At 40.2% G+C, this 13,958-nt stretch overlaps 1 protein-coding gene across 1 annotated transcript; it reads right to left on the minus strand.

Annotated features, from left to right (window-relative positions):
- Positions 1–12,265: 12,265 nt before the first annotated feature.
- On the minus strand, positions 12,266–13,797 carry dctpp1 (dCTP pyrophosphatase 1). The gene has a single exon (XM_079159735.1). It carries the CDS (start codon positions 13,704–13,706, stop codon positions 13,161–13,163), a length of 546 nt encoding a protein of 181 aa, XP_079015861.1. The 5' UTR covers positions 13,707–13,797; the 3' UTR covers positions 12,266–13,160.
- Positions 13,798–13,958: the final 161 nt, after the last annotated feature.

Here is a 13,958-nt window from a genome sequence, read left to right on the forward strand (position 1 = left end):
ACAAGAAATGAAAAAATGTTGTTTTCTCATTGCTTCGTTAGACAGGGAATGGTCATTGCCCTTTTTTAACTTTTTATAAATGTTCTTATATTTTCATGTATTGGTCACAATAAAACTACATTTTATTTCGCAAATTCCATCAACTGTTTTCTACATCACAGAACGCTATTTATTACAGAGTATAAAATGTAGAAATTGAAGGGATATTTGTCATTAATGTACTTCATAGATAAGCAATAGCCTGTAACCGAATCCCCAACTTGCAAACAATAAAGATTGAATCGTAAACCATGGAGACATTCATACAAATGTTTGATTGTTGGCAAGGAATTTGACTTGAAACACTGCTGTATTAGCTCTGTTGTAACATTTATGAAAAGGAAGAAGATTGCCAAGTGGTTGACGTTCAGAATGGATCAGTTTGGGGTATTTACGATGTGATTCTCCCCGACAACATCACACAAAAGGGAAGAAATCATGCCTGGCCATTAGCAACGGTCCAGCGTCTGTGTGTGTGTGTGTGTGTGTGTGTGTGTGTGTGTGTGTGTGTGTGTGTGTGTGTGTGTGTGTGTGTGTGTGTGTGTGTGTGTGTGTGTGTGTGTGTGTGTGTGTGTGTGTGTGTGTGTGTGTGTATACACATGTATGTGTGGGATGCGATGTGATGTGCACCCCTGCTGCTGGGTAACCCCACTGTGTGAGATCTGACAGCTCCCACTGCTGTCTCTATGACAGGATGAAAGAGCATCTATGTGTGTGTGACTCAGATAGTAAAAAAAAAAGAGGAGGAAGTGGACAGAAAGAAAGAGAGAAACCATCACTTATTCAAACAAAATAAATGCATTCACTGGAGTGAATGTCTCTTTGAAAGCTAGACGTCCCACATCCTTCTGAAATCCACAAGAAGCAACAACAAGGCCTGATGGTATCTGCTGGGCTGACCATTATGCAAGAGAATAAAATCAAAGATTAAAACTCATTAAAAGTCTGAAATGAATTAAGCCTTCAGAGCCGTTTTCAGACAAGGAATGGCACCGTGGGAACCTTCTAACTTTTCTCTCAAAGCATGCAAACATGAAGACATGAGGGTTGCAGGACGGCTCCTCTGTGAACTTTCAGCTCACATGTTGAGCAACTATAAAGTCTTTTAAGTGTTGCTAAGTAAAATAAAGTGCACAGTGAGACTTAAGCCTGCACTTCAAGATAACTGGTGTCCACTTATTTCGCACCTTTAAGTGAACCAAATGCAACAAACTAATAACTGCACCCTTGAAAATCTATTAGAGACGCACTTTGCAGTTCGAGATCCTCTTTGTTGTTTGGTTTAAAGCAGTCCAAGCATAAGAAAACTCTGCAAACATATAAGTTACCATGATGTGTGAGGTGGTTCCTACTCTCTTTGATGTATTTGTAGCGATTCCAAGCCCTTTGCCGAGTCTGGTTGTAAAAAAAAAAAAAAAAAAGACTTCCATCAAAAAGCAGGTACAGCTTACATGAAGTCAATATAATCCAGCATTACATGTTAGTTCTTGACTGTGCTTAAAGTATTAAAGACTTATATATGGATTTCTGTGTAGCATGGGGGAACATTGAAGGCAGATTTTGTGAATGGAAAATTATTTCTCAGCCTCAATGTGCAAATACAGATAAGGTATATATCCTTTTGATTTACTGTGTAACTCTTCTTAAATGTATCGATGATAAAGCAAAAACAGCATGTGTTATAAAGAGAGTTTTGAAAAGAATTGGGCAAACTTTTTTTGTGAACACATCTACATAAGATTGATCAGGGAAACGTATTGCTCTGGATCTGTAGATGTTGCAAGCAAACCTCTAATCAATACGAACATCAATTCAATGTTTACACTTCCTAAGTGAGGCTGGAGCCAGGTTCAGGGACGGATTCAGAAAGTCTTATCTCATATCTGACTTCACCACATTGTGGGAATGTGCTGCGTCTCCATCTGAAAAATGCATGAGGATTTTCTCAGCAAATCCTATATAGCATGTCGAAAGAAAGTCATAAGAAAATCATAGTATAGCAAGTCGAATAACGTCATAGTATAGCATGTCGAAAAAAGTCATACAAAAGTCAGTTTGTATGACGAAAAAGGTAAAAAAAAATAAAAACTCATAGTTAAGTATTTTGACAAATAAAATGATACAGTGTGGAGTTCTCCTAATAAACAAAAGTTCTAAATATTTGTTCTTACCAAAATTCCCAAAACTCAGTTAAAATCTCAATAGAACCTGATTTAAAGCAGGGTTGTAGGTGACAGGCTTCTGTCTCAGAAAGATAAATATATTGGTTCACGATGGTCAGGATGGCAGAGCGGCCCAAGATGCTGCATTCAAGTTTCATGCTCCTCTGGAGCTGTAGGTTTGAAATCGACTCCTGACAGTCGATGTTTTTAACTAATGTGGTCATGACGAAACTGTGACTAGTAGTCAGTCACAACCAGTGTGCATTAAGCAATGTGTTTGTGTGGCACCCTGGACATTTTAATGGCTACAGTTATTTGCAAAATTGTTATTGTATTAGTTTGTGTCATAACCTTGCCCCCCTCACTATTATTTTCTGGTTATTATAATTTAAAACGCTTTGTGTGACTTTTAAACTCACCTACTTTCACCTAAAGTAGCTGCAGGGCGATACTCATTGTCGCCAATAGGTGGCAGTAGCAGGTGTTGGTATGACTGGCGCTGTAATTCTTGTCTAAGATCAGCGAGCTAGACCAGCCTTAAGAAAGGACAGTCGAGATCACAAAAGCAGATATTCATCTGAGACTGTCTTGTTGTTGTATTCACAGGTGAGAGAAGTACACAAGCGACATAAACATTTATATTAAGTTTGCTCACTTTTGCAGTGCCATGTGTTGATGTTTATAAAGTGTTTAATACTGAAACGTAGGGCGGCTAACTAGGGCTAGCATAATTAGCTAAACGAGGCCATTCGCGCGCTAGCGGTTTAGCGCCATTGTAACATCAGTAACCTGGCCTGATAATTGTATCTGAACCTGTGTAAAGTTAGCATGTGTTTGTTTGTATGGAGGCGTGGGCTCAAATCTCACTTCTGACTGCCGGTGATTTTAATTCACTGCTGCTGTTATTCTATAAACTGCCTCTGAACAGCAGATCAACCACTATACTAATTTAACTTAAGTTATTTAATTAAATATTGGTATCTGCATGTCGTCACCGATAGCTGATTCAGCTATTTGAGTCCGTTTTGGACTGATATCAGAAATATGTTTCGGTATCGATGCATCTGAATGAATAAATTATATTAACGATAATTAATACTATACAATCGTTGGCACTCTGTGCAGCAGCGTGGGCGGGGCCTCAGGTCTCTGCAGACAGTTGATGTCGTTAGCGGGTCTTTACAGCCCTCTGCTCAGGTCTGCTGCTGGATGCTGGATATATTAACCTTTCTAATGCATTTCCTTGCCATAAAACCTTGAATTACAGCTGTGTTTGAAAGGTGCTGTGACATTAAATGAACCTTATTGCCTTAAGTTCTCAAGGCATTACAGCTGAATTACAGCTGTGTTTGAAAGGTGCTGTGACATTAAATTAACCTTATTGCCTTAAGTTCTCAAGCCACTTTAGACTCGTACTAAACCAGCAAAATGTTGCAGAAAATAATGTTCAGGTGTTTTTAATTGAATTATTCTCTTTAGATGACCAAAAGACTAAAGACACTATATTTGGACCAACATGTCAAATCAGTTGACATGTTGTCCCTGAATTTATACATCAAAATGTATTTTTATACATCAAAATGTATTTTTACACATTAAAATATTAAACATGACAGCAGCACAACTTAGAATTTAACGATTTACAAGCATGAAATAATTCAAACACACATTCAATTACTTTTTTTTATATTTTTTTTATTTTTTTTTATTATTATATAGGCCGAATTCATGAATTAAAAATTTGATTTACAATCTGTACACATATGACATCCTCTGTCCCAGAACCCTCGCATCGAAACAGGAAAAACTCCCCCAAAACCCCTTTAACGGGGAGAAAAGAGGAAGAAACCTGTGGGAAAGCAACAGAGGAGGGATCCCTCTCCCAGGATGGACAGAAGTGCAATAGATGTCATGTGTACAGAATGAACAGAGTTGATGGGTGGGTTGAGTGGGCATTATTTAGGGTTGGGGCGTAGGGATAGGGGAGAAGGGTTGGGGATAGAGGAAAAGGGTTAGAGATAGAGGAAAAGGGTTAGGGATAGAGGAAAAGGGTTAGAGATAGAGGAAAAGGGTTAGGGATAGAGGAAAAGGGTTAGAGATAGAGGAAAAGGGTTAGAGATAGAGGAAAAGGGTTAGGGATAGAGGAAAAGGGTTAGAGATAGAGGAAAGGGGTTGTGGAAAGGGTTAGGGATAGAGGAAAGGGGTTAAGGGTGTAGGGTTAGGGTATGAAGGCAAATCACCGGATCTCATTTACGGATTTTGACAGTGATTTGCCTTCATATTAGGGTTATATGTTGATTAGTTAATGTGTCGTTTTGAAGAGTTTGAACCGTTTTTTCTTCGTTTTTTCTTAGGGTTTTGTGTTCATTAGTTAACTCCTTTTGAAGAGTTTGAACCATTTTTTCTTCTTCTCCTTGTTGGTGTCCTGGCTCTGAAGATCTTTTTCAGTGGCCTGAAGGAGGAATCACTTCTCCTGTTGCCAAAGGAAACGCTCGGTTTCTAACAGATCTTCTGTCTTCTTCCGGGCTGCTTTGATCCTGTTTCTCTCCAGTCTCAGCTCCTCCAGCTGGGCTTGGGACGTCTGGTCTCTTTTGAACATCTGCACAGAGAACATGAACAGAGTTGATGGGTGGGTTGAGTGGGGACAGGGGAAAAGGGTTGGGGATAGAGGAAAAGGGTTAGGGATAGAGGAAAAGGGTTAGGGATAGAGGAAAAGGGTTAGGGGAAAAGGGTTAGAGAAAAATGTGTCGTTTTGAAGAGTTTGAACCGTTTTTTCTTAGGGTTTTGTGTTCATTAGTTAACTCCTTTTGAAGAGTTTGAACCGTTTTTTCTTCTCCTTCTTGTTTGTGTCCTGGCTCTGAAGATCTTTTTCAGTGGACTGAAGGAGGAAAGACCTCTCCTGCTGCCAAAGGAAACGCTCGGTTTCTAACAGATCTTCTGTCTTCTTCCGGGCTGCTTTGATCCTGTTTCTCTCCAGTCTCAGCTCCTCCAGCTGGGCTTGGGACGTCTGGTCTCTTTTGAACATCTGCTTAGCTTCCTCCTCCAATGTTTGATGAGTAGCTATGTTCTTCAGCTGGGCATGTTCGAGGTCCCTGCAGGTGCGTTCCAGGTGTTCCGTGAGGGATGACTGTTCCTGGAAACGGAGACGCTCGGCTTCTAACAGATCTTCAGTCTTTTTCAGAACTGCCAAGATGTTGGCGATCTCTGCTCTATACTTCTCCAACTTGGCTTGAGACGCCTGGTCTCTTTTGATCATCTGCGTAGCTTTCTCCTCCAATGTTCGATGAGTAGCTACGTACTTCAGCTGGGCATGTTCGAGGACACTGCAGGTTTTTTCCAGGTGTGCCATGAGGGATGACTGTTCCTGGAAACAGAGACGCACGGTTTCTAACAGATCTTCAGTCTTTTTCAGAACTGCCAAGATCTTGTTGGTCTCTGCTCTCTGCTCCTCCAACTGGGCTTTGTTCTTCAGCTGGGGATGTTCAAGGTCCGTGCAGGGTTTTTCCAGGTGTGCCGTGAGGGATGGCTGTTTCTGGAAACGGAGACGCTCGGCTGCTAACAGATCTTCAATCTTTTTCAGATCTGCCATCATCTTGCTGGTCCCTGGTCTCTGCTCCTCCAACTGGGCTATGTTCTTCAGCTGGGCATGTTCAAGGTCCGTGCAGGGTTTTTCCAGGTGTGCCGTGAGGGATGGCTGTTTCTGGAAACGGAGACGCTCGGCTGCTAACAGATCTTCAATCTTTTTCAGATCTGCCATCATCTTGCTGGTCTCTGGTCTCTGCTCCTCCAGCTGGCCTTCACGGGCTGCCTGGAATCTCTGCAGCGTTTGCTTATTCCCCCTCTGTATTCTTCCAAAATCAGCTTTGATCTTTACCTGTGTATGATAAAGTTCAGAGGCTTTTTTATTCTGGTCTACGAGGGAAGACTTCTCCTCTGCCCATAGTCGATGTCCATCTTTCAGCTCCTGGTCAGATTTATGAAGGGCTGCCCTGAGCTTATTGCTGACATCTTTCTCTTCATTAATTTTAGCCCGACAGAGGTTCTTTAATGACTCCATCTCAGCCTCGGTGGTAGTTTTAGGCTGAACGTGAAGCTCATGTAGCTTTTGCTTATTCCCCCTCTGTATTCTTCCAAAATCAGCTATGATCTTTACCTGTGTATGATAAAGTTCAAAGGCTTTTTTATTCCGGTCTTCGAGGGAAGACTTCTCCTCTGCCCATAGTCGATGTCCATCTTTCAGCTTGTGACGCTCAAACTCCAGCATCTTCTGTGTTACTTTCAGAGCTGCTGCGAACTTGTTTGTCTCCGCTTTCTGTTTGTCCATCTGGGCTTGAGAGAAAGCCATATAAAGGGCTTTTTCCCGACAGAAGTTCTTAGATATCTCCATCTCACTCTTCTTTTCTTGGAGAACATCTAGAAAATGTTGCAGACAGTCTTCATCAATGTTTAGGAGGACTCTCCCCTCAGATTTTGTTAGGGTGAGCCCCGCCTCGCTGTCAAGCAGTTCACGTCTCACTTGTTCCTCCAGTGAACTTAGGTGAAACTTCATTGGAGGTTCGTCCTCTTTGGAATTGAATTCCATGTCCTTTTGCTGATCCTTCAGTGCCTCTCTTGGGTTATTCTTGTTCAGTGAGCTTGCCATTGTAATTGTCAAATGTGTCTCTGAATGAACTTGCTGCGAACTGTGTGCTATACAGCGAAGACATCAAAGGATCAAAGGCATTAAAGGCAGAGAATCCGTGATGTCATCATGGCACCATTCTGTCCATGGAGTCTTTGTTGGCATCGTTACTATGGATACCAGATTGAATGTTTATCTTTGAATTTATGAATGTAATGATTTCTGATGATCCTTAAAATATGGCAAATAAATTAAACTATATGTAACATATATATATGTATATATATATATATATATAAATCCTCTTAAAATACTGATATAAATGATCGTGTAATGTTTTCAGTTACTAGAGCAATTACAATGTTGGCGACGGTGGACAAAATCCACAGTTTTTGCTCTTGTAAAAATGACTTCTATAGCCAATTATGAAATTTCAACAAATCAGGTGGATATCTTCCAAAATGAAAGTCTTTTTGGTACAAAATTCTCTCTTTGTGTTTCCCAGACAGTTTTCCCTTGCCGAGTTGTGGTGTCTCTTTTGCTCACACAGACACACTAACCTTTCCTCATTTTAACACACGGTGTGTTGACATTTGGTGGCTTGAAGCGGGCCTTGAAGGGGAGATACTGAGCGTTGAATCGTGTTAGTCTCGTCGCTGTAATCTCATTTGTTCAGGAGAGGAGTGTGAACAAAGCAGAGCCTTCACCCGCTCAGAAAAAATATTTTGTCTGAGAAAAAAAATTCACTTCTCAGCTATGTCCAAATCATTTCCCTTTTATGAACAATAAGCCTGAACGTTTCTTTCTTCATTTTTGGCATCTGATTACCATATTACCTCCTTCTCTAAATACTAATGAAGTCATGTTTCATTATATCTTTGTTGTTTTTTCCTCTTTTTTTATCATAGACAGTACACTTATTTTCGTACTGATAATAAATGTCACAATATACAACAGTTTCCTGCTCCAATTATTCCGCCTGACTGCTCTGGATTCATATCAATTTACTTCCACTACACTTCATTTAAATCAGGGATGTTGTTACAGGTTTGACGTCACAAAGATGTTAGATGCAGATGGGAGCCGACAGTGTAAGCAGGTTGATAAATAATCTGGGTGCAAAGAAGTGTTATAGAATTTAGAAGTTGTACAGTAAAAACTCAATTACTCAGACTTCTAACTGTACAGCCAGTCTGGTAAAACAATAATGAATGTGGATTTAAAGTTGTTGTGGTAAAGACTAGAAGGGGGGGCTGGTTGGACACCATGTCAAACTGCCCAGAGTGTGGACGAGCAAGACCAGGTCTGCACTGATTTATGCAAAGGATCTTCCTGAAAAAGAAACTCATGATCAGTTCGAAAAGTGTTGGTTCTTCTATTCATTGCAAAGGTTCTTGCAAACAAAAGCTATGTTTACATTCAGTGTTTCTTACCAAAACAACAAAACAAATTGGAGGCCCAATCAATCCTTCTGTCCTCCTGCTGTAATATATCACATCAAACACATGTATTTAGCATAACAGTCTTGTGTTTCTCTTATTGCTGTTCTTACTACTGCTATCTATGTATTATTGCTGTGGTCACACTATAGTCTTGTTGTGTCATATTTACATCTGTTTAAATTGTGACAGCTGTAGTTAATCAAAACAACACTCCCTGATTTGAACGTCTTCCAGGCTCTTTCCTCACAAGATGAGAGGCAATTGTCAAATAATCAACTTAAAAGATGTTTGATGAATAAAGCTGTATAATATAGTCCCTGCTTGCAACATATCACATTACAATGACGACGTCAAAACATACATTTAGTTGTGGGTATTTATTTTGTACTTTTTACTCCCTGATTTGAACGTCTTCCAGGCTCTTTCCTCACAAGATGAGAGGAAATTTAAAATAATCTATTTACTCGTTTTTGTCAAAACAGCTTCAATAACAAAATGAAATGTTTGATGAATAAATCTGTGTAGTATCTCTGCTTCCATTCCTCTGCTTTCATGCATTTTTATGTTCCATCTTCAATCCTAAAAGTTTCTAGAGGCAGGGGGTGCTGCTCTACAGGATCACTTTTAGCAGTGTCAATGTGCTCTCAGTGAAGCTGCAGAAAACTGCAGGATTACTAGTGATGCAGGCTGGAAGTATCAACAGTTTACAGCTGTAATTGCGGCTCACTACCACATCCAGACGGTGAATATTGAGAGCACCTAAAAAGCAAGTGTCACGACCTCCCATGATTGAGAACACGCTGTTCTGCAGTGATGTTCACTGTGCATTACAAAACTCAAGTGAGGGAGAGCTTGTGTTTTAGCTGTAGAGCAATCACTGCAGAATATAAAGGGAATGATGTGAAGTTAAGGATTTATGAAAAACTAATGTATGGGCCTACTGTGGTTATTCTGCTCTATCAGATCAAGAAAGAAAATAAATGTAGTTGCCATTGTTTTCCCTACATCCCTCACTCCAAAGAGCTTAAAATGAAAACGATGTATTTACACATCCCAGTGCCAGCAGAGAACAGTCTGCATATCCAAATGTGTTTGCACACACGCCAAGAAAGTGGACAATTGCTCATTCTTAATGTGGCATGCCGTGTCATATCTGCTTAACTTAAAAGCCGTTTGCTTTGAAGTGAGGCTCGACTCGCACACAGAGCAACATTTTAGTGATGCAGGACTGTTCTCCTTTGCAGCCCGCGGATGACTCATGCTTCTGAGTAACTATCAGGGTATACAGCTGAGGGCAATGTTTGTTTCTCCCAACACATCGAATGAAAAATCTGACGTTTTCATCACAGTGTGGCTCTGAAGGCCCCTCTCCTGCGCACGCACAGACGTGTTTTGCTTCTCAAGTTTCATTCCAGGTGGAATATATGTATATATATATATATATGCATATATATATATATATTATATATATATGGGTCAATGACATGACGTGCATATTTTGGTGTCCGAGTCCACTATTTCCTTTTAAAATAATTGTCATATATCATTTCATTCTATAAAACCTATCCAGTTTTGATACATTTTCAGTACAATCAAATAATATATATAATGTTATGTTTTGGTAGAGTGGTTCACTTTCCATGTCAGGGCGGTACAACCAATGTAAATCTAGAAAAATTTTATTTTATCATAAATGTCTTTATTCTATTTGAAATGTATATGTATAAAGTTGTTAGCAAGAACAAAAGCTAATGCTAGTGTCCTAGATGCCTGTTTCATTTGAAATAAGTTGCAAATGTCAGGTGGTGCAACCAGTAAATCAGGTGGTGCAACTGCAAAGAATGTCACTTGATATTATATTTAAAGCTCTAACATTATATAAAAACAATTTCAAAAGTTTAACAGTGTTAAGTTAACGATATTATACACTTTCAAACTATTTTCATGATATTAATGAATATTGTTTAACTATTAAGGATGCCACTGTCAAGTAAAGCAAAATCAGCACCACACAGTGAGCAGACAACAGGTCCTGTGTGGAGTGTGTGCAAAACGCTGCTGCGATGAGGTAAAAGCTGCAACAGCCCGAGTGGAAGCGACTGTGATTTTGTCTATTCCAGTTATGTGATAAACATGATTACTATGAAATATTTACCAATTTTACTTAAAAAGAGACTGTTGACTAAAAGATGTTGTATTTGAAATAAAAATGCGAATTTTCTGCGATTACTAATATTGTCAGGTGGCACAACTAATAAATGTCATGGTGGTGCGACCAGTTAAAATATTAATTTAAAGCAATAAATAATAGGTTAGAACCATTGTATTGAATGTATTCATTTGTATTATGTTTAAATGTAAAATCAAATGTTAAATATACTAAATAGCTGGCCAAGAGAACGCACTTATGATAAATTATTGTATATATACAGGACTGTCTCAGAAAATTAGAATATTGTGATAATCCCCATACGTGTGATTTAGTTTACTGAACCAAGCTGAGTGTTTTTCAAGGCTCAGGAAACCCTTGCAGGTGTTTCGAGTTAATTAGACGATTCAAGTGATTAGTTGAATACCCTACTAGTATACTTTTTCATCATATTCTAATATTTAGAGATAGGATATTTGAGTTTTCTTAAGCTGTAAGCCATAATCAGCAATATTAAAAGAATAAAAGGCTTGCAATATTTCAGTTGATTTGTAATGAATCCAGAATGCATGACATTTTTGTTTTTTTAATTGCATTACACAAAATAAAGAACTTTATCACAATATTCTAATTTTCTGAGACAGTCCTGTATATATAAAACACAACCACAAAACACGATGTGTTAGACACAGTAGACACTGCAGTGATTTTCAACCGCTGTGCCGCGGCACACCAGTGTTCCGTGAGAGATCGCCAGGTGTGCCGTGGGAAAATGTCCAATTTCACTTAATGAGTCCAAACAAATATGATTTAGTTGGTGCAAATACTTTGCCATTGTTGAGCGTCTGAGCTGCAATATAGTGGCTGGCTAAGTAATAATACTCTTCCATGCCAGTGGGTGGCAGTAGGTAGCGCAATAATGACAGTTAATTTAAAACAGTAGAATTAAATGACGCGCGGGAGAGGTTGCTATGACAAGACGAACAGCGATGGAGAAATATTTGAATATAGGAAAAATGCAGACTCTGAACTGGGCCCTGGACAAAATAACCCAGATGAAAAGCCTCGTAAGGATCAACACATTGAGAGACTTGTCAGCATATATCCGGCCCTCGGAAAATATCGTTTATCATAACTGGCCCGCCACACCAGAGAGCTCCGGGACGAAACGTGGCGATGTTAGCTGGTTTTTTGTGCAACATAACGAAGCATCTCACTGCGCTAAACCTCCAGCTTCAGGGACGGGGCCGTGTGATCACAGACATGTGTGATGTAGTAAAAGTCTCCTCCGCTGTGTTCCCGTCTGCGCATTTTGCTTATAACTGGGCGCAATTAGCACGGAGTTCACTCGGCGATTTATGTCCCTCTCTGGGATTGAGTTTGACACCATGGCATATATGCTGTATTATGCTAAAAGGTGTCATTTTGTAACGTTTTTGGTTGCTGGTGTGCTGCGGGATCTTTTTAATGTAAAAAGTGTGCCGCGGCTCAGAAAAGGTTGAAAAACACTGCTCTAAGGATACTTGTCAAATTTCAGTTTGAATAAATATTAGGAAAATATATATATTTTTATAAATATGTGGTTGCGCCACCTGACATTTTTTAGCCTGTGAAGTAAAAAAAAATACTTAAAACACTATGAAAAGTTTGTTCACAACTTAGACTTGTTTCACCACATTGTTCCGGGCACACAAATATGCATTACATCCATTTTGATGATAATTTGTCAATGACCCATTATTTATATATATATATATATGAAGTCAAACACTATATTCAACAACCCTGTAATGATGAATCTTGTCAAGGGAAGTTAGGTATTTGTTTCAGAGGTGCATTTGAATTGTGTTACATTAAACAGAGGTATTTGTAATATTTTTGGACAGCCCATTCCCATGAATGACAGTAGAGTAAGTATTAGAAATACCGCTCTGTACAAAAGCAATACAGTATAACATTAAAATACAGTTTCCAAAATGATCATAGATTTAAAACAAAACCTCAACCCAAGAGGGCTGCTGTATCAGAGCATTACTCACAGCTAGGTCTATCTAATTTGGTGGAAATGAATTTGAAGGCGCTTGTGTTTGCGCTTAACATGCATGTAGACAACAAGCCACAGCTCCCATCACAGTGTTTGACTGAAAGACAAATGAGTGGAAAATAGACAGAAAAGAATTAAAGCGACTTTTACTTCAGAAAAAAAAAATGTTTGGTTGATTAAACCCTGATGGGAAAAGGAGGATAATTCAGAAAGCTAATAATCACAAAAACATTTGATCAGGGAAGGTCTGGACAATCACAATCTGCAACTTTCTGATTCACTCCTAAACTGGAGCCAAGCTGGATTTTCTAAAATGTTCAGTGAGAAATAAATTCTTCTAAAAGACACTGCGCAACAGTGATATTTTCTGCAGAGCAGGCATTGCCCCAAATTCACTCTGGCAGATCAATGACGAGCAAAAACTAAAATGTTAAACTGAATACAAGTCAGCATATAGTATTGGCTTAGTGCCCTTCCAAGGAAAAGTGACTTTGCATATAGACAACAGGCTAACACACGTGTATCAAAGAAAACACTCACAAGTTAAGAGCATTCATATCGTTATGCAACAAGTCAACCCAGGAACAAAAGCCATTTGAACCCCGGGATAAAACGTTCAGTGGTAGTTAACACAGCAGCATGTAAACAGTGAAGCGGCTTCAACAGTCACTAAAACCAGCGTCCCTTGATTGACACCAGACCTCTAGTCCTCGTACTCCGTGTACTTTTTGGCCGATCCGTGCACCTTGCTGGCGGGGTATTTCAGTCGGTTCAGGGCCATTTTACGAAGCACCGCTTGGGGGAGGTCAACGCGACACTTCTCGGCGAGCTCCACCAGGTAGATCATCACGTCGCTCAGTTCCTGTGCCAGCTGTTCCCGTTCCGACTCGGTCCAGTCCGGCAGGCCCTCGGCCACCTCCCCGCGCCACTGGAAGAGCTCCGACACCTCGCCCACCTCGCCGACCATGGCCAGGAGCAGGTTGCGGGGCTGGTGGAACTGATTCCAGTCCCTCTCGTCCGTGAACTCCGCCTGCATCCGCCTGATGTCCTCTACGGTGGGCTCGGGGCTGAAGGTGAACCTCTCCGCTCCGGTTCCTCCGTTCTGCAGCTTGGAGCGACACGGTGCCTCCGTCGCTGCTCCGTTCACCACCGGTGACTTGTTAGCAAAAGCCTCGTTGCCGCCATTTAAAGACACAGATGGCTCGTCTCCTTTTAGTCCACAGGCGTCCTTTCCGTTTGTAGCCATCATGTTGTATGATTGTGTTTTTTTTTTTAAATCAGCAGTGCCTGTAAAAGCAATTTTTAAAAGTCTGTAAACAACCTGATCTGCGCCGCTGCAACTACCACGTGAAGAAGTCCCGCCAGTTGTCAAAACGGAAATGACGCAAGTTATGTGGGGAAACCGGAAACCTTACCAAGACTGGGCTTTGTAGTTTTAACCTGAAACCCAGCGGAGTACGCTGTCACATAAACTGTCAGTTTAAAACACTACAACTCCCAG

This window comes from Pholis gunnellus (assembly GCF_910591455.1).
Source record: "Pholis gunnellus genome assembly, chromosome: 5".
Classification (NCBI taxonomy): domain Eukaryota; kingdom Metazoa; phylum Chordata; class Actinopteri; order Perciformes; family Pholidae; genus Pholis; species Pholis gunnellus.

Bases quoted from the DNA above. Each gene is read 5' to 3' on its own strand.
- dctpp1 (XM_079159735.1), bottom strand. From the start codon at position 13,706: ATGATGGCTACAAACGGAAAGGACGCCTGTGGACTAAAAGGAGACGAG.